Raw genomic sequence first — 18,038 nt, 5'->3', positions numbered from 1 at the left:
ACACCTACATTATGAAATTAAAGTCTGCAAAACAGACCTTGCTGTCAACCAAATGCATCTCTGTGTCCACGACAGCAACAGAGTTCACGTGCTTCTGCAAAAACTCGTTGTCAAATTTAGACCATGTATAGTCTCCATAAATGACTGGGTGTCGTTGTAGTAGATTCATCACGTGCATCTTCACATCCTCAGCACGTGCCGCACTAGTAACACATAGTATTGGAGGAAAGACAGACATGTCACTCACACTACACAATCCCAAATGCATGTGATTTTTCTGTCTACATTGTCCATCCATTAGACCAGAATAATTCCATACCCTTCATAGATAGATGTACTTACTTAGGTGTCGGAGGCTGCGCTTTTTACCCAGCAAGTTTTCATATTAGACTTCATGAAAGTGTAAGTGCTGCTTCATCAGGATGAAGATTACTGCACTGTGGTTTGATGAAAAAGAAGAAAAAAAAACTTTTTTTTAATTTTTTTTACAAGGTCACATTAAACCATGCAGAAGTGGTCCAGTGTACAATTTACTTGGAAGCCCCATCAAAATATAGACGACAATAATCCATAACCTCCCCTTTCCCAATCGGCCATCTCTGACACCTCATTTAATTTTAATTGTGCTGAGTCCCGAAGGTCAATTTGTCCAATACGAAGCCTTTTCCAAATCAGCCAAGATGTTCCAGGAATTGCCAGAGTGAGAATATCACCTTAGAGCACAACAAAAAGCTTTGTGGTTCTTTATAATTCTGTTTCATGGAAATGTCCTTAATATGTCCATATCTATATCTTCTATATATATAAAAGAAAGTTTTTGTTTGTTTGTTTGTTTGTCTGCACGCGCTAATCTCCTGAACGGTTGAAGATATGAGGAAACCTCTGAAACAAAAAATGTCGGGATGGGCCCCGGGAAGGTTATAGGCTAGGTGGCGAAGCCGGTCGAGGCCGCCTCGGCCGGGCTGGGCCCATTTCGCAATTAAAAGCCGAGCTGAATTATAGAAGTCAATCTTCTACGGCCGCGAGTGAAAGCTGAATTATAGTAGTAAGACCTACATACAGAAGATTAAATTCATTCAAAAAGAACCCGGGCAACGCCGGGTGCATTCAGCTAGTAAAAAAAAAAAATAGGGGCAATAACCCTGTGCGCTCACCTGGTGGAATAAAGCAGCACACTACACCAAATAAAGGTATTTTAAACAGTATCACGTTGTAAAATAATTAGTAAAATAAGTATTGTATAAATATTGTAAATATTTACAATAAGTATTGTAAATAAATAAAATAAGTATTAAATATAAAATAAATAAGTATTGTAAAATTATTTCAATGGTTGCTAGGAGACAAGGAGCATATAGAATCGTACTACCATAATCATAATACTTTAAACAAAAAAAAATACCTAATTTTATGGGCAACCTCTCCCCACTACCCTCCATAGACCCCCTTAGACGCCGATTTTTCTAATGCCGTGAACAAACTTTGGTACATCACTGGTTCCGGGAATCTGCTCTGTCCCCCTCGCTGCTTTTATCAGGTTTGGGATTTTAGCATTTTATCAGGACTTTTGCATCCAAACCACAAACCAAGTTTAAAACCAATGACTTTGCCAAAATACAGGTCATAGTGGGTTAATACACTTATTTTTGCATCTTTATGAATAAGGTCAAATGTGATCTCCAAAAAGCATAATTTCAGAGTATCCCAACAATGAATAATGGTCAAGAAAGAAAAGCAAAATACAAGGAGGCAAAGTAATTCCACTCTCATGCAGAATATAATTTTTTTGTGATCCAAACACATTACTACTTTCATCTCAAAGCAACAAACAGTTCAAATGCCTGGATCAAGATACCAACCTTGTTCTTTTCTGACAGACCTCCACTTGAATAGTGGCAGCAAACTCACTGCCGAATAACATGGGTAAGTGTTCCTTTGATTCTGGAGCTGTTGTGTCCATCTTCTATCCTGAAATCATTTTAGTAAGCAAACGGGTGCAGCATTGGATCAAGTTAATCATTCATTTGCATAAAAAAGTATGCGAATAGTACACCAATATAAAACTCATATCAATTGTTTATTACTCTTGCCAATTTTTATGCACAGATTTTTACAAAGCCTGATCGATTACGAGATTTAGTTCAAAACCATTAAGGGGAAATCGATTCATTATGTGTACAACAGGATGGTGCTGAGGCAGCTAACTTAGATTTGAGCCATCTTGCCTGGGTTCCATTCCCGACCCAACTATAAAACTGTCAGATTGGTGCGTCACAGGAATTGTGTTGTGTCACGAGTCATCACTCAGCCATATGCCAGTGTGCCTTTTGAACATGACATAAAACTTTTAAGTAAGTCTCTGTCTCTCTGTCTCTGTCTCTCTCTCATCTTTTACACTACAAGAAAAAAAGAAAAAGAAAAGAAGGATGGGAGATCAACCAAGAATGTTGTCATTAAACACGTGCTTCATTGAACGGTGACGCATGAGGTAAATGCTCAAATTTTCTTCAAATTAAAGTTTGACCACTCAATAATATTTAAATTGTGTATTTTTTTTTCATCAACCACTGTCACAACGGGAACCCAACGGGTTCACGGGTCGTCTAGTGTATTTATATAATTTTTTATGTGTAGCTTAAATTGCTTCCCCATGACGAAAAATCACCGCACGCCACTGCAAACGACGTCTCAAACCAATAGTCAAACAACATGTTCCACTCCGTATACTTTATTCATTTTTTGGTCTTTTTTCAGCACAAACTCTTATCGTGTAGCAACTTGTTGTAACCTGTATACACCATTGTATACTTTTTACATATTTTTATATTTTTTCTCATATTAGCTCATATTTTTCTCTTTCTGTTTTGCAGATTAACCCTTCATCATGTCAAAAAGAAGGAAATGGAATGATGACCATGTGCGCTTTGGTTTCACTTGCATAATGGGAAATGATGGCTTGCAAAAACCCCAGTGCACTCTTTGTAGCGTTGTGTTTTCCAACTCAAATCTGAAACCATCCAAGCTTCAAGAGCACTGCAAGAACAAGCATGGCGGAGCTGATGTTGAAGGACATGATGTTGGGTCATTGAAAATCAAAAGAGCTCGTTTTGATTCTGTAGGAACTCTTCCAAAGTTGGGTTTCGTTTCTGTTGAAAAACCACTACTTCTTGCTTCATACCAAGGGGCATATGCAGTAGCCAAATCCAAGAAGCCCCATACAATTGCAGAACATCTCATCAAGCCATGTGCACTGGAAATGGCAACAACTATCCTGGGCAAAGAAGCAAGAAAAAAATTTGAACAGGTGCCCCTATCAAATAATGTCATTCACAACCGAATCAGTGATTTGAGTGAAGATATTTTGGACCAAGTCATCTCAGATATCAGAGCCAGTCCTCTTAAAATCTCTATTCAGTTGGATGAGTCAACTGATGTCTCCAGTTGTTGTCAACTCATAACATTAGTGAGGTATGTCAATGGTGGTGCTGTGAAGGACGATTTCCTCGTTTTGTGAAGATTTGAAAACAAGCACAACTGCAAAGGATGTGATGCAGCTGGTGAAAGACTTCTTTGCCAAACATGATTTAGATATCAAAGTCATTGGTTCTGTGTGCACTGACGGGGCACCTGCAATGCTTGGAAATAAATCTGGCTTTTCTGCATTGATGAAAAAGGAGATTCCAGACTTGCAAGTCACCCATTGTTTTCTTCATCAGCATGCTTTGGCATCAAAAACATTGCCTCCAAATTTGAAGAAAGTCCTTGATACTTGTGTGAAGATCATCAACTGGATCAGGGGGCGATCTTTGAACCATCGCATCTTCAAATCATTTTGTGAAGATCTGGGAAGTGAGCATTCAGTTTTGCTTTTCCACACAGAAGTCCGTTGGTTGTCACGAGGACAAGCTTTAACCCGCTTCTTTGAACTGCGGGAAGAAATCAAAGTTTTTCTGGAAGAGCGTGAATGTGATCTGGTTGGGGCATTGGAATCACAGCAATTCGCCCAAATGCTGGCTTACTTAGCTGACATTTTCACTCGGATGAATGACCTGAGTGTTTCACTTCAAGGAAAAGGGATAAACATATTGCAGACTTGTGAAAAGTTGAATGCCTTCAAAGAAAAGTTACGTCTTTGGCGTCAAAGGATGGAAAGAGGCAATCTCTCAAATTTTTCTTCACTTGAAGAGATGGTTGATGATGCTGGATCCATAACTCCTCCTATGCGTGAAGAAATTGTGGCTCATTTGGAAATGCTGTCAGAATCATTTGATGGATATTTTGCTGCTGGAGACCTGAAGATTTCAGAAGAATGGATCATGAATCCATATTCCTACAATATGGAGAAAATGTCAAATGATGAAGAATTGAAGGAAGATCTTATTGATTTGTGGACAAATCGAGCTCTTGAAATGCAATTTGAAAGCAAGACTTTGGAGGAGTTTTGGTGTGCAGCACTGGATATGTTCCCAAGACTTGGTGGAAAAGCGCACCGTGTCCTCATTCCATTTGCAACGACATACTTGTGTGAATCTGGATTCAGTTCTCTTTTGTCAATCAAGACAAAATATAGGAATCGCCTGAATCCACAGGCAGACCTGCGGATCGCAGTCAGCAAGAAAGTTCCACGTTTTGACAAAATCATGAAAGAGAAGCAGGAACAAAGAAGTCATTGAATTTTATGTTCACAATTGGGATTGATTTCACTGTTTCAATTTTTTCTGAATAAATTAGAATCTAATTGCTCAATTTATATTTGCATTTCATGCACTGAGTTAAAATCTTATTTTTTAGTTCAATTTGTTCACCCACAGTATTGTATGTGGTTCAATTTGTGGTTCAAAAATATAGAAGTCATTGAATTTTATGTCCACCATTGGGATTGATTTTAGTTTCTTTTTTTTCTGAATAAATTAGAATCTAATTGCTCAATATATATTTACATTTCATGCACCGAGTTAAAATCTTATTTTTTAGTTCAATTTGTTCACCCACAGTATTGTATGTGGTTCAATTTGTGGTTCAAAAATTTGACTTCTTCATCTTCAAATGTGATATTACTTTTGTAGGGGATGCGAACATTAATCAATCTATTTCGTAGGGGTGTGGGGCATAGAAAAGGTTGGGAACCACTGCTTAGTTGGAAGACGTTAAAGATATCTCGTGGCGCTTTTCGACAGAGTAGGCTAGTTATTGTCGGAACCAGGAACAAATACATTCCTGCCCTAACCTACAAGTGCAATCTACAAGGGGCACTGCATCAGCAACACAACAAATGCCCTGAAAGAATGGAGAACCTGCAAGCCAAATTCATAACTGAATCCCAGTCCAACATTCACATGAACGAATTTTTTAAAATAAAATATGCATGGATTGGGTGGGGTGGAGGTGTTAATTAAGGAAATTAAAATTGAGAAAAAAAAGGGCAGTGCATACATAGAAAAGAAAATAAGGGAATATGGGAGAAAGAGGATGAGAAGTGAAGGGAAAGGATGTTGAGAAGAGATTTTTTGTTTTTTTTGTATACAAGATGGAGGCTCGTGAAAGAGCGAACATTAATCACACAAAAAGTCAAACCGACACACAAAACACAAAATAAGGGGAGCGGTAGACAAGATGGGGAGAGAGGGGGAAGGACACAAACACAACATTTGAGAGCAAGGACATCGAGAGAACTGTGTGAGGGATAGGGCTTGGGGGGAGGTGGTAGAGGGATAAAACATATGGACACTGCAAGGACTTCCAGGAAAGAAGTTGGAATTTCAAAAAAGTGTATCTGGGGTGAAAATTAGCGGGGGTAGAAATGATCAAGGTTTTGGATGGGGGAAGATAAGAGATGGTGGTGAACAGCTGTTTTAAAGATCTGGAGGGAGGAGTGGGATTGAAGGGAGTGAGGGAGTTTGTTCCAGAGGCGGGAGAAAAGGGGAATGAAAGAGTGAAGGTGAGCAGAGAGCCTAGATTTTGGCAGTTTAACCATAAGAGGGTTGCTGGCAGATCTTGTGCGACCTGCAGGAATATTTGGGGGACAGAGCACAGACAGAGCTGGGGGAGCAAGGCCGGAGAGGAGTCGGTAGAAGACAGAAAGACCACCAACCTGCCTGCGGTGAGTGAGTGAAAGGCCCTCGGAGTTAGCTTCATCGCAGGAGATTCCAATGATTCTGAAAGCTGGCCAACTTTCACTTGCATTTCACTCAGGCCAACTGGCACGGTCTTCAAGCAGCCATCAATCATCTGGACTGGTCTCCCATCTCTACTGCCTCTGACATAAATTCTTCCTGGGAATTCTTCCAAAGCAAACTGCTCTCTCTCATGCACAGATTTATCCCATCTCATCTTCTGTTGTCATACCCTTCCTCCCGTCCATGGTACACGGAATCTTGTGGTGAGGCTATTGCCCAGAAACAACTTGCTTTCGTCTCCTGGAAAGCAAATCCAACGGAAGGAAATCTCATTTCCTTTCACAAAGCCCGAAACAAGTGTGTGTCCACCCTCAGGAGAGCCAGGAAACAATATCTCTCCATTCTCAGGACTGAACTCTCTTATCTGTCTCCCTCTTCCAAATCCTGGTGGCATCTGGTCAAATCTGTTTCTGGTGTTTGTTCCCCCTCCATCCCCTCCCTCACCTCAAATGGCCACACGGCTGACTCCGCACGTGAAAAAGCTGAATGCCTCAACTCTGTGTTTGCCTCTAAATCTTGTGTCCCAAACCCATCCCTCTCTGTACCCACCGTACCCAGTCGTACCCAGCTGCTCCTGGACTCTGTGTCCTTTCCTCCTGACAAGGTGGAAAAGTTTCTGTCAACCCTCGACTCGGATTCTGCAACTGGACCTGACGGCATCAGCCCACGGGTCCTAAAATCCTGTTCTTCCGCTCTTTCACTCCCTCTCTCTGTTCTCTTCACCCTCTCTTTTGCTCAAGGTCATCTTCCATCTGCTTGGAAATCTGCCAACATCACCGCTTTGCACAAAAAAGGTGCAAAAACAGATCCCAGCAACTACAGACCAATCAGCCTTCTCCCAATTATCAGCAAAGTCATGGAATCCATCATTGCTTCAGATATGAAATCTTTCCTCCTCTCCAATGGCTTGATCTCTGATCATCAATTTGGTTTCAGACCTGGACACTCTACTCTGGACATGCTGCTTCTGCTTTGTCAACAATGGATGGAGGTCCTCAATGCCAGACAGGAAATTAGAGCAGTCTCCCTTGACATATCACGTGCCTTCGATACGGTCTGGCACCCCGCTCTGCTCACCAAACTCTCCTCTTTTGGTATCCATGGAAATCTCCACGCATGGCTGGCAGACTTCCTCTCGAGTCGTAGTCAACGTGTGGCCCTGAATGGGTTTCTCTCATCTCCTCTTCCTGTTCAGGCTGGAGTTCCCCAAGGCAGTGTTCTAGGCCCTGTGCTTTTTCTGGTCTTCATCAATGATCTCTCTGACTCTCTTGAAAATCCTCTGTATCTCTTTGCTGATGACTCTACTCTCTGTCGCTCCATTCTTCATCCCTCAGATCGGCAGTCTGCTGCCTCCTCACTCTCTGCAGACCTGGACAAAATCACAGACTGGGCAAACAAGTGGAACATGTCTTTCAATCCTGACAAATCTCACTCTTACGATGTCTCTCCGAAAAGACCGACTGGACAACCCTCCCATCCACTTTCTGAATAATCCTCTCCAAGAAGTTCTGTCACTCAAGCTTTTGGGTCTCTCTATCTGCCATGATCTTTCCTGGGAAAACCACATTTCAAATCTGGCCTCCAAAGCCAGTCGCCGACTGGGCATCCTCCGTCGTGCGAAGTCCTTCCTTGGCACACCTGAGCTCCTCACCACATACAAGGCTTTCATCCGCAGCTCAATGGAATACTGCTCTCCCCTCTGGGCTGGTGCTCCTGCCTCACACCTAGCTTGTCTTCACGCTGTTGAAACCAAAGCATTCAGAATCATTGGAATCTCCCGCGATGAAGCTAACTCCAAGGGCCTCTCACTCACTCACCGCAGGCAGGTTGGTGGTCTTTCCATCTTCTACCGACTCCTCTCTGGCCTTGCCCCCCCAGCTCTCTCTGGGCTCTGTCCCGCAAATATTCCTACAGGTCGCACAAGATCTGCCTGCAACCCTCTTATGGTCAAACTGCCAAAATCAAGACTCTCTGCTCACCTTCACTCCTTCATTCCTCTTTTCTCCCGCCTCTGGAACAAACTCCCTCACTCTCTTCAATCCCACTCCACCCTCCAGGTCTTTAAAACAGCTGTTCACCACCATCTCTTATCTTCCCCCATCCAAAACCTTGATCTTTTCTACCCCCGCTAATTTCACCCCAATTCCACTTTTTTGAAATACCAACTTCTGACCTGGAAGTCATTGGTGTCCTTGTGTTTTATACTTCTCCCTCCACCCCCCCCCCCCCCTTCCCATGCCTCCTCCCCCCAAGCCCTCTCCCTTCCACACATCTCCCTGCTCTCAAATGTTGTGTTTGTGTGCTTCACCTTCTCTCCCCATCTTGTTTTCCGCTCCCGCTTTTTGTGTGTTTTGTTTGTCTGGTTGATTTGTTTGTGAAGTAAATGTTAGCTCTTTCACGAGCCTCGATTCAGTATACAAAAAAAAGAAGAAAAAAAGCTTTGGTTTCAACAGCATGAAGCCGAGCTAGGTGTGAGGCAGGAGCACCGGCCCAGAGGGGGGAACAGTATTCCATTGAGCTGAGGATGAAAGCCTTGTATGTGGTGAGGAGCTCAGGTGTGCCAAGGAAGGACTTCGCACGACGGAGGATGCCCAGTCGGCGACTGGCTTTGGAGGCCAGCTTGGAAATGCGGTTTTCCCAAGAAAGATCATGGCAGATAGTGAGACCCAAAAGCTTGAGCGACAGAACTTCTTGGAGAGGATTGTTGAGAAAGTGGATGGGAGGGTTTTCCAGTCGGTCTTTTCGGAGAGACATAGTAAGAGTGTGAGATTTGTCAGGATTGAAAGACATGTTCCACTTGTTTGACCAGACTGATTTTGTCCAGGTCTGCAGAGAGTGGGAAGGCTGCAGACTGCCGATCTGAGGGATGAGGAATGGAGCGGCAGAGAGTGGAGTCATCAGCAAAGAGATAGAGAGGATTTTCCAGAGAGTCGGAGAGATCATTGATGAAGACCAGAAATAGCACAGAAAATACCAGAAATAGCACAGATCGAAACAAAGAAAGGAAAATGAGGTAGCATGGGTGTGACAAAAGAGAGGATGAGTGGTTTTTGTAAAAGTAAGTAAATAAATGGGGGAAATTTGTCGGAAAATTATATTAAATAGCAAACTGGCTACTCCACAGCATATGCTCCCTGAGTACCTCTGATTTCAGCAGTCTGATATTGACTTATAGTGCACCTCAAATGTTTATTTGTCACCGTCTCCTCTCCCTCCCACACATCACTCCTCAGCCGTGCTTATTCAAAAATTAATCTTTGTTGATCGCCCAATATTTATCCAACTATTTTTAAAGATATTAACCAAGTTGCAGACACATTATATTCTGAAAGACCATTCCACACATCTACTAACTCCAAATCAAAATACAATGGCCTGCAAAAGTATTCACCCCCTCCAAAGTTTTCACGTTTTGATGTCACCTGAGCTTATTTCATGATGCTTTCAAATCAAAGTTAACATCTTCATAAACTACTCCAAAGTTATAAAACTAAAACATTCAGATAAAATGAGAATAAGTTAGGTTAACTTTGAGTACCGGAACAGTGGAACCCATCATTAAAAGGTGGAAGACGTATCCATACCACTCAGACTCTACGTAAATCAGGTCGCCCATACAAACTCAGCAGCCGGGCAAGCAGGAAACTGGATCGGGATATCACCGTAAATCCAACAATGGCTTTGAAAGATCTGCAAAGCTCTATGTCCGAGATGGGGGTCAGTGCTCATCACTCAACAATATCCCGTTACCTTCTCAAAGCTGGCCTCTATGGACAGGTGGCAAGAAAGAAGCCATTACTGAAAAAGACGGATCTATAAGCTCATATGGAGTTCGTGAAAGAGAATCTTAATGATATTGCAGGCATGTGGTGAAGAGTTTTGTGGTCAGACGAGACAAAAAATGAACTTTTTGGTTTAAATTCAAAGCATTACATCTGGAGCTAGCCTAACACTGCACATCCCTTCTGTCAAGTGTGGTGGTGGCAGCATCATGTTATTGGGCTGTTTTTCATCAGTAGGGATTGGCAAGCTTGTCAGGATAGAAAGGACAATGGACGGAGCAAAGTACAGGAGAATCCTTGATGAAAACCTGCTCGAGTCGGCCATGAATCTGAAACTGGGTAAGGAGATTCACATTTCAGCAGGACAATGATCCAAAGCACAAAGCAAAAGCCACACTACAGTGGATGAAGAAGAAGAAAAAGATATCCTTGCGTGGTCCAGTCAAGGTCCTGAATTGAACCCAATTGAACATTTATGACAAGACTTGAAGTCTGCAGTCCATCGACAATTCCCATCTAACTTGGCAGAACGAGAACAATTTTCACGTAAAAAATTTCACCATCTCACTGTGCAAAGCTGGTAGAGTCTGAGCCAAAAAAACTTTTAGCAGTCATTACTGCAAAAGGTGATTCCACAAAGTACTAACCTAGGGGGCTGAATACTTTTGCAACCAGTGAATTTTGATACATACATGTTTTAATTATACATGTCTTTTACAAGTGCCAGCGAAGCACATCGTTTTGCCCTTTGCTGTTGTTGACATTTGCTGAAGTTGCTGACAGGGAATGTGGAGTTGGTACAGATACTCAAATGGCTAGGCCATAGTGTGTCATACTCTCAGGTTGAGGAAATTGATACAGGCCTGTGCATGCAGAAGCTGACAATGTCAGAAGGTGGTGTTGCAGTAAGACAGAACATATATTCAGGAGTGTTCACAACACTAGCCTGGGGAAAATATTGATTGACTAGAAGAAACAGTCAGTGGTGAGGAGACGTCCCACAGGGTCAACGGAATTGCAATCCAGGCCAAAGCCACTGATCTCCAGCCAACGAGACCCATACCGCCTGTTGAGAAAACACAGAAGAGAAGTATCAGCACTGAACCAGTGATGCTGCCCATCTACAATGCTGGAGAGCGTGTCGGTCCACCATCAATTCAAACTGCAGAGGCTGACACTACAGCTGCCATACAACAATCAAAGGAGAAGAACCTTGTCTGGCTACTTTCTCGCATGTCGACCCCAGATGCTCAAGCAATTTATAGCTGGACTAGCTACAACAACCTCATCCAAAATGAAATTGCAGTGGTCCAGGACAGTGTAGGCTACATGCCCACAATCAACGCTCCTGCACCACAGATCAGATGTCCACCATCAATGAAATGAGACCCTGGTGTTGGGCTAGCGGCTAGGGTGCCGGCTTAGGATCCTGGGTTCGAATCCCGGTCGATCGCTGAATTAACACCAGGGGGGTTGACTCAGCCTGTCATCCTTCCGAGGTCGGCTAATTGAGTACCAGTTCACTGGTAATTCCCTGTTTGTCGTTAAAGGCGGCAAAGAGGGTTGGCGTCAGGAAGGGCATCCGGCCGTAAAACATTGCTTCAAAAAGGGGACCAAAAAAAAACAAACAAACAAAAAAAAAAACAACCACGGTGCCCGAAAAAGGCCAACCCCCGCTTTGCGGGGAAAAATGGCCTCTAATGGTGGTTATTTATATATATATATATAATGAAGTGCTGAATCAATCACTCAGCATCATGCAGTCCCTTGAGCTCAACACTAGAGTGCGTTTTCGACCAAGCACTACGCCAAAGCTGGAGAGATAGCATGGAAACACAAGGTGAAGTTCACAACACACAGATAAACATGAGGCGTGAGCAGAGAGGAAGTCGCAGCGAGATGTACTCCTGGGGTTTGAGAGGTGTAAGACCAGTGCACAGAGAGTGTGAAATGGTGTTTTTGATGAACAGCACAACTCCGCCACCCAGACGGGGTGCAGGTGGATATGGACCTTGCCATGTAATGTAGCAAAAAAGTGCCAGTGTGCAGTGATACCATCCCTTTTAAGGTAGGTGAGGTTGCAAAATGGGTATTTCTGCTTAAACTGACTGGCAGCACCATCGGATAAATAATGTAACTCGTTGAAATTCACTTGTTCCTTGAGATTTTCAAGAATTATGTTTCAAAAAGTATACTCGTCATATCCAAGGTAATCTGTTAGCAGATTTAATGACTTTTTCTCAACAACAAACTTTTTTGTACCAAGCCACCGCTGTAAAACAGCACTTTGCTTGCTTGTCCAATGCTTGCTTGTTCCTTCAATGCATCATTTTCAACAAAGTCTACCTGAATCAGTATTTCATCATCAGCCAACGATGAGCCCTCCATCAAACTTTTGAAAAAAAAAAAAACCCTGCTACTTCCTTTACACAAATGAGTGGTTCAGGAATGAATCGGTTACATATTTCAGTTCATTGAAGCAGTCAAGAACAGTTCCTTCCACCTCCACTTTCTTAGCAACCCCTCTCATCACAAACTTATCCCAGACACATTTTTTCACCAGCAATTTCATCATTTGGAATCAAGGAATCAACTTTTAGGCAATGAGAGCATTTGCCAAGCATGCAGTCATCAGCCTGCTAGTCATAAAGTATCTGTTGGTCAGTCCGTTACCAAGCTTGTTAGTCCGTTACCATACCCTTGCTCCTCTGAGAAGAATAGAAACTGGATTATACTGCCATGTTAGGAGTATGCCTGCTGCAGACGCAGAGCATCATTCATAAAATTGTTTTGTCACAACTCGTCGTGTGGGAAAACATAATGCGTTTGATTGGTAACGGACTGATAAATGGCATACCTAGTTTTAAACGTTGACCTTGATTTCAAAAAAGTACAAATCAGATTTTATTTGTATTATAATTTATTATTATTATTATGTGCACTAAATAAGGTCATTATCAACAACATCTGATACTTTGATGGATCTGCTTTGATAAAATATAGATTTTACTGCAAGAGAAGTCCTTCCTTCAAAATTAGCGTTTTTCTCGTTGAGTGGAATGGGTTAATTGAAGGATTTGTCTTTTCCACTCCTCATGTGCAGGTTTTAAGATTAAACCACATGAATTCATAAACTAGATTAGGACGAAGAAGAAAAAGAATACCAGTTGATCGTCTCTGCCTACTTCCTTTTTTTGATGCCGCCTCCTTTTTTAATTGTGAAAATTAAAGATTTTTCCAGTATATTGGTTGGTCTTGTGCGTTATTTGTTTGCCTGTCTGTCTGTATGTCTGTATGTCAGTCGCCTACAGGTCACAATTTTCAACCGATCTTCAAACAGTAGAGTTTATCATAAGCAAGAAGCCTATTGTTTTTGGGACCAAAAGGTCAATAGGTCAACATAGGCCAAAGGTCACCAACTGTCAAATTTCTAAAATCCTCAATTTTCAACCGATTGACTTGAAATTTTAAGAGGATTTGCACATCTGGTCACTAAATTCATCCACCAAGTATTTTTGAGGTCAACAAAGGCCAAAAGGTCAACATAGGCCAAATTTCTAAAATCCTCAACATTCATCAGATTGACTTGAAATTTTAAAAGGATTTGCAAATTGACACTGAATTTAATCACCAATTATTTTTGAGGTCATCATCGGCCAACAACTTATTTTAGGGATTTCGCAAGTATTGTGCTATGCACGACATATTTCTTGTTTATTAATTTGTCAAACATCCCCCAAAAATCCGTATATTGGTGTACGACTATTGCACCATTCTTTGAATCAATCATTTTCCCGATGTCGATACCGAGTTTTTATAGCTTCTACCGAGCCGCAGTGCCGAGAGCCGCAATGCCGCTTTTGGTTCACTGCCACTTTTTGTTTCCCTGTTTCCCTGCACACTTTCCCTGCACTGTTTCCCTGATACTAACCGCTAAGCCTGGTGTTGGCTTAGCTGTTAGTGTGCCGGCTTGGGATCCTAGGATCCTGGGTTCGAATCCCGATCGATCGCTGAAGTAACGCCAGGGGGGTTGACTCAGCCTGTCATCCTTCCGAAGTCGGCAAATTGAGTACCAGCTTGCTGGGATGAATGATCACGGTGTGTACCCCGATTTAGAATAGGTGCACGGTATCCCTGCGCATCGTAAGAGGCGACCACGGGTTGGCGTCAGGAAGGGCATCCGGCCATAAAAACATTGCCTCAAAACAGGGAACCACGATTGTCATGGGGCCCGCAAGGCTAACCCCCGCTCTAGCGGGGGAAATGGCCTTAAAAAACGATCATTCATATTAATTCATTCATAAGCGAGCAATACTGATCTGTGTACATCGCAGCCGCAGCAGAAAAAAATCAGTGAACGCTTCCGTTTAAAATGATGCAAAATACGACTGTACGAAATACGAAATACGAAAAATTGGTTTTAAAACCAGCAAATTGCACGAGTAATGTAGTTTTTTGTGTATTGCCATACAATTAGAACTGTGTATTTTTGAATAAGCCTAGTGAATGTGTTGGTGACGTGTCAGGTATATGACCCACGTCATGATATTTGTTTGAGGGTAGAAAACTGACATGTCTAGTACGTGACTCGTGTCATTTTTGGGGGGGAATGGGGAGGTAAGAAAACGGATGTGTCGGGTACATGATTTGTGGCGTATTTTGGGAGGGTTGGGAGGAAGAGGTTAAAGAATGGCATGCCATGTACATGGCAGCCATTCTGAAAAAGAAATAAAAAAATAAATAAATAAAAAGGGCCCTTCCCTTAATACAAAAAAAAAAAAAAAAAATCCAGTCATCTGGTATCTTATTTATTTGGTCTTATAATTGCTAAAGAATGACACCAAACAAGGCACTATTCATATAATTTTCATAAACACATAAAGAATTGCCCATTATGACCAAGCTGCGCTTCTTGCTACGCAAAAGGTTCCTGGTTCATCGCACTCATTGGTTCCCCCTTAGGCTTAGTTCGCAACACTACGTATCCGTGCTGCATTTGACAATATAATATATTAATTATCCTCCATGAGGTGCACAATCTCATAATCGCTCGTCCGATGAGGAACTCAAAACGTACAATGAGAATATAACTTTTAAAAAGTAAACGACTTATTATTTACAGATGCATATGAATGTCAAACTCACTCGATTTTTTAAAACAAATCTCGTCAGGAAAATCGACGCGCCGTATCAGATGTTTCCCACCGGAGAACAGGCCAACCAAAGCAACAAATTCAATTTTACCGCTCTCGAAGCAGGAAGTACCCGAATTCTCTTCATATTTTTGACGAGGTATGAAGTAAATTCAGACAACGAAATAGCATTCTGCATATGCGCAAGAGGTATATAATACAGTTCATATATCATAACTTACAAATAAGCGTAATGTGTTTTCTCTCAAGCTAAATGCCAGCTTATTAAACAACGATGTTGCACTTATACAGCGCCCCAAACTATTTTTGCTGCCATTCCACCTTTCCCACTTGGGGAAACAAAAATGAGGTATTTATAAATGCAAATTAAGTAAACAAAAAAGATAATCAGAAAAAAAGGAAAATCAGAAAGCCACTTTCATACAAGTGGGGAATATAGATAAAAATTCACATTTTGTACATAAGAGCAAAAAAAGCAGCATTAAAATATATTGTCAACTGCGGCCACTAGACTCTATACTAGGAGTAGTGCCCACTGAGCTTATGCGAACTAGAGGAACTACCGTCTACCGGTACCGATCAACGAGATGGCGAATGCTGATGGCGCCATGCGGCTGCCATATTGTGCGTCCCACCGCCCAACAGTTCTATAGTAAACAACCTGGACAAACCATCACAGATGAGCAGGTTTTTAAATAAACTGTGAGTTTGTGGCGGACACAATGCCAGCGGGTCAAAATTCCACGCACCAGTGGGTGACGCGAGCGACCGGACGTGGAAGCAAGGCTCGGGCCACGCCCGAGCAAAGGAGTCATGTGGCTCAGGGTTGAACTGTAATACATGCCTCGCCTTTCGGCCGACCGGCCACGCCCGAGGGCGTGGCTCAGGGTTGAACTGTAATACATGCCTCGCCTTTCGGCCGACCGGCCACGCCCGAAGGCGTGGCCTCGGGATATATACGCGGGCTCGAAAGTCGAGCCCGCCCAGTGCTTACGTGCGAGCATAGAATAAAGTGTTTGGTTTTGTTCAACGCGTGGTGGCCTACCTTCTTGACAAATGAGTTGTGTGTGCATAGCACCACACTGGTGACCTCGACTGGTTCAGCCGTAGCTGACCCCTGAACGCGCCATGGCTACCAACGCTGTCGCCATCAAACTCCCGGAGTTCTGGGAAGCACAGGCCGACGTTTGGTTTGTGCAGGCCAAGGCCCAATTCCAGCTCCGGGGCATCACAGCGGACGACACCATGTACTTTCACGTGGTCGCCGCCCTCGGGCCCGGCACTGCCGCCCACGTCGTGTCCTTCCTTCGTCACCCGCCGGGCGCCCACAAGTACGCGTCGCTCAAACGACTTCTCATCACCACGTTCGGGCTCACGGAGGCCGACCGCGCCGACCGCCTCCTTGACCTTCCCGCCCTCGGCGACACACGACCGTCCATTCGGATGGACTATATGTTGTCCCTTCTTGGAGACAAACACCCGGATTTCCTTTTCCGAGCGCTTTTCCTCCGCCAGCTACCTGCGCAGGTGCGGCTCGTGCTGGCCGGTTCGGCCATAACGGAACCCCGCGCCCTGGCCAGAGAGGCAGACAAATTTTTTGCGGCCTGCGACACGTGGCCGACGTATAGCGCTGCCGTAATGGATCCCGGTGCAGAGGCTTCAGCGCCCCCTGATCCCCTCGTGGCCGCTACTACACCCCGTCCACCACCGCCGTCACGACCGATGCGGCAGCCACCACCGGGGCAAACCGGGGGCTATTATCATGCCAGGTTCGGCCGCAAGGCCAGGGCGTGCCGCCCGCCGTGCTCTTTCGACGGGTCGGGAAACGAGCGGGCCGGCGCTCACTTGCGGCCATGAGCGTCGGCCATTCCGGCAGCCTCCTTTTCATCACAGACACCTCGTCTGGTCGTCGATTTCTGTGCGACACTGGAGCGCAGGTAAGCGTCCTCCCTGCCTCCGCGTCCGACAAGCAAGCCACGGGCCGGGGCCCCGCCTTGCTCGCCGCCAACGGAACTCCCATCCGCACATTTGGGAAGCGTTGTCTCTCGCTGCGGTTCGGGGGACAGCGCTTCCAATGGTCTTTCGTCACCGCCAGCGTGCCAATGGCCCTGCTCGGTGCGGATTTCCTTTGTGCGCATGGGCTGTTGGTGGACGTTAAGCGCAGATGCCTCGTCCAGGCCGAAACCTTCAGCTCGCTCGATTGTACGCTGAGCGTCTCGTTGAGCAGCTCGCTGAGCGGCTCACCGAGCGGCTTACCAAGTGGCTTGCTGAGCGGTTGCATCCCGGCGAGGTTGGTCTGTACGCTTCCGGCAGCGGACGAGTTTACCCGCCTCCTCGCCAGTTTCCCGGCACTCACGCGGCCCACCTATTCAGCGGTGGCCGTCAAACACGGGGTGGAACACCATATTCCCACCGTCGGACCACCGGTCTATGCCCGAGCGCGCCGCCTCGACCCAACGAAGCTCGCCGTTGCGAAAGCGGCATTCGCCACGCTGGAGCGGCTGGGCATCGTCCGGCGCTCCAACAGCGCATGGGCCTCACCGCTTCACATTGTGCCCAAGCCCGGTGGCGGATGGCGGCCGTGCGGTGACTACCACCGGCTCAACGACACCACCACCCCCGACCGCTACCCGGTCCCGCACATTCAGGACTTTTCCGCCCGGTTGGCGAAAACGACCATTTTTTCCAAGGTGGACCTCATCCGGGGCTACCACCAGGTCCCCGTAAAACCGGAAGATGTACCGAAGACGGCCGTTATAACACCTTTCGGCCTCTTCGAGTTCTTGCGGATGCCTTTTGGGTTGAAAAATGCGGCCCAGGCGTTCCAGCGGCTCATGGACAGCGTCTTGCGCGACTTGTCCTTCGTCTACGTCTACCTGGACGACATCCTAGTCGCGAGCACGTCCCGGGAGGAGCACCTGCTCCAT

The 18,038-nt window shown here is 44.6% G+C and overlaps 1 protein-coding gene and 1 pseudogene across 4 annotated transcripts in view; one reads left to right on the top strand and one right to left on the bottom strand.

The window, feature by feature from the left end:
• The window catches only part of LOC137434264 (pachytene checkpoint protein 2 homolog), a 99,409-nt gene extending 83,201 nt beyond the window's left edge, over window positions 1-16,208 (bottom strand). For 3 of the 4 annotated variants that reach the window (XM_068127103.2, XM_068127102.2, XM_068127101.2), the window contains exons 1-3: window positions 15,104-15,231; window positions 1,860-1,968; window positions 38-203 (exon numbers count right to left, since the gene is read on the bottom strand). In XM_068127103.2, the coding sequence (XP_067983204.2) occupies window positions 38-203; window positions 1,860-1,960 (267 nt within the window). In that variant the 5' untranslated portion in view covers window positions 1,961-1,968; window positions 15,104-15,231. Of the gene's footprint in view, window positions 1-37; window positions 204-1,859; window positions 1,969-15,103; window positions 15,232-16,156 lie in introns of those variants that run through there. The other variant, XM_078785318.1, reaches the window with a different exon arrangement.
• On the top strand, window positions 2,885-4,698 carry LOC137433640 (protein FAM200C-like; annotated as a pseudogene).
• Window positions 16,209-18,038: the final 1,830 nt, after the last annotated feature.

The sequence above is a fragment of the Myxine glutinosa genome, chromosome 10 (genome assembly GCF_964187855.1).
Source record: "Myxine glutinosa chromosome 10, kmMyxGlut1.1, whole genome shotgun sequence".
Classification (NCBI taxonomy): Eukaryota; Metazoa; Chordata; class Myxini; order Myxiniformes; family Myxinidae; genus Myxine; species Myxine glutinosa.
Note: the sequence above shows the minus strand (reverse complement) of the source record. Positions and strands in the feature narration are given on the sequence as shown.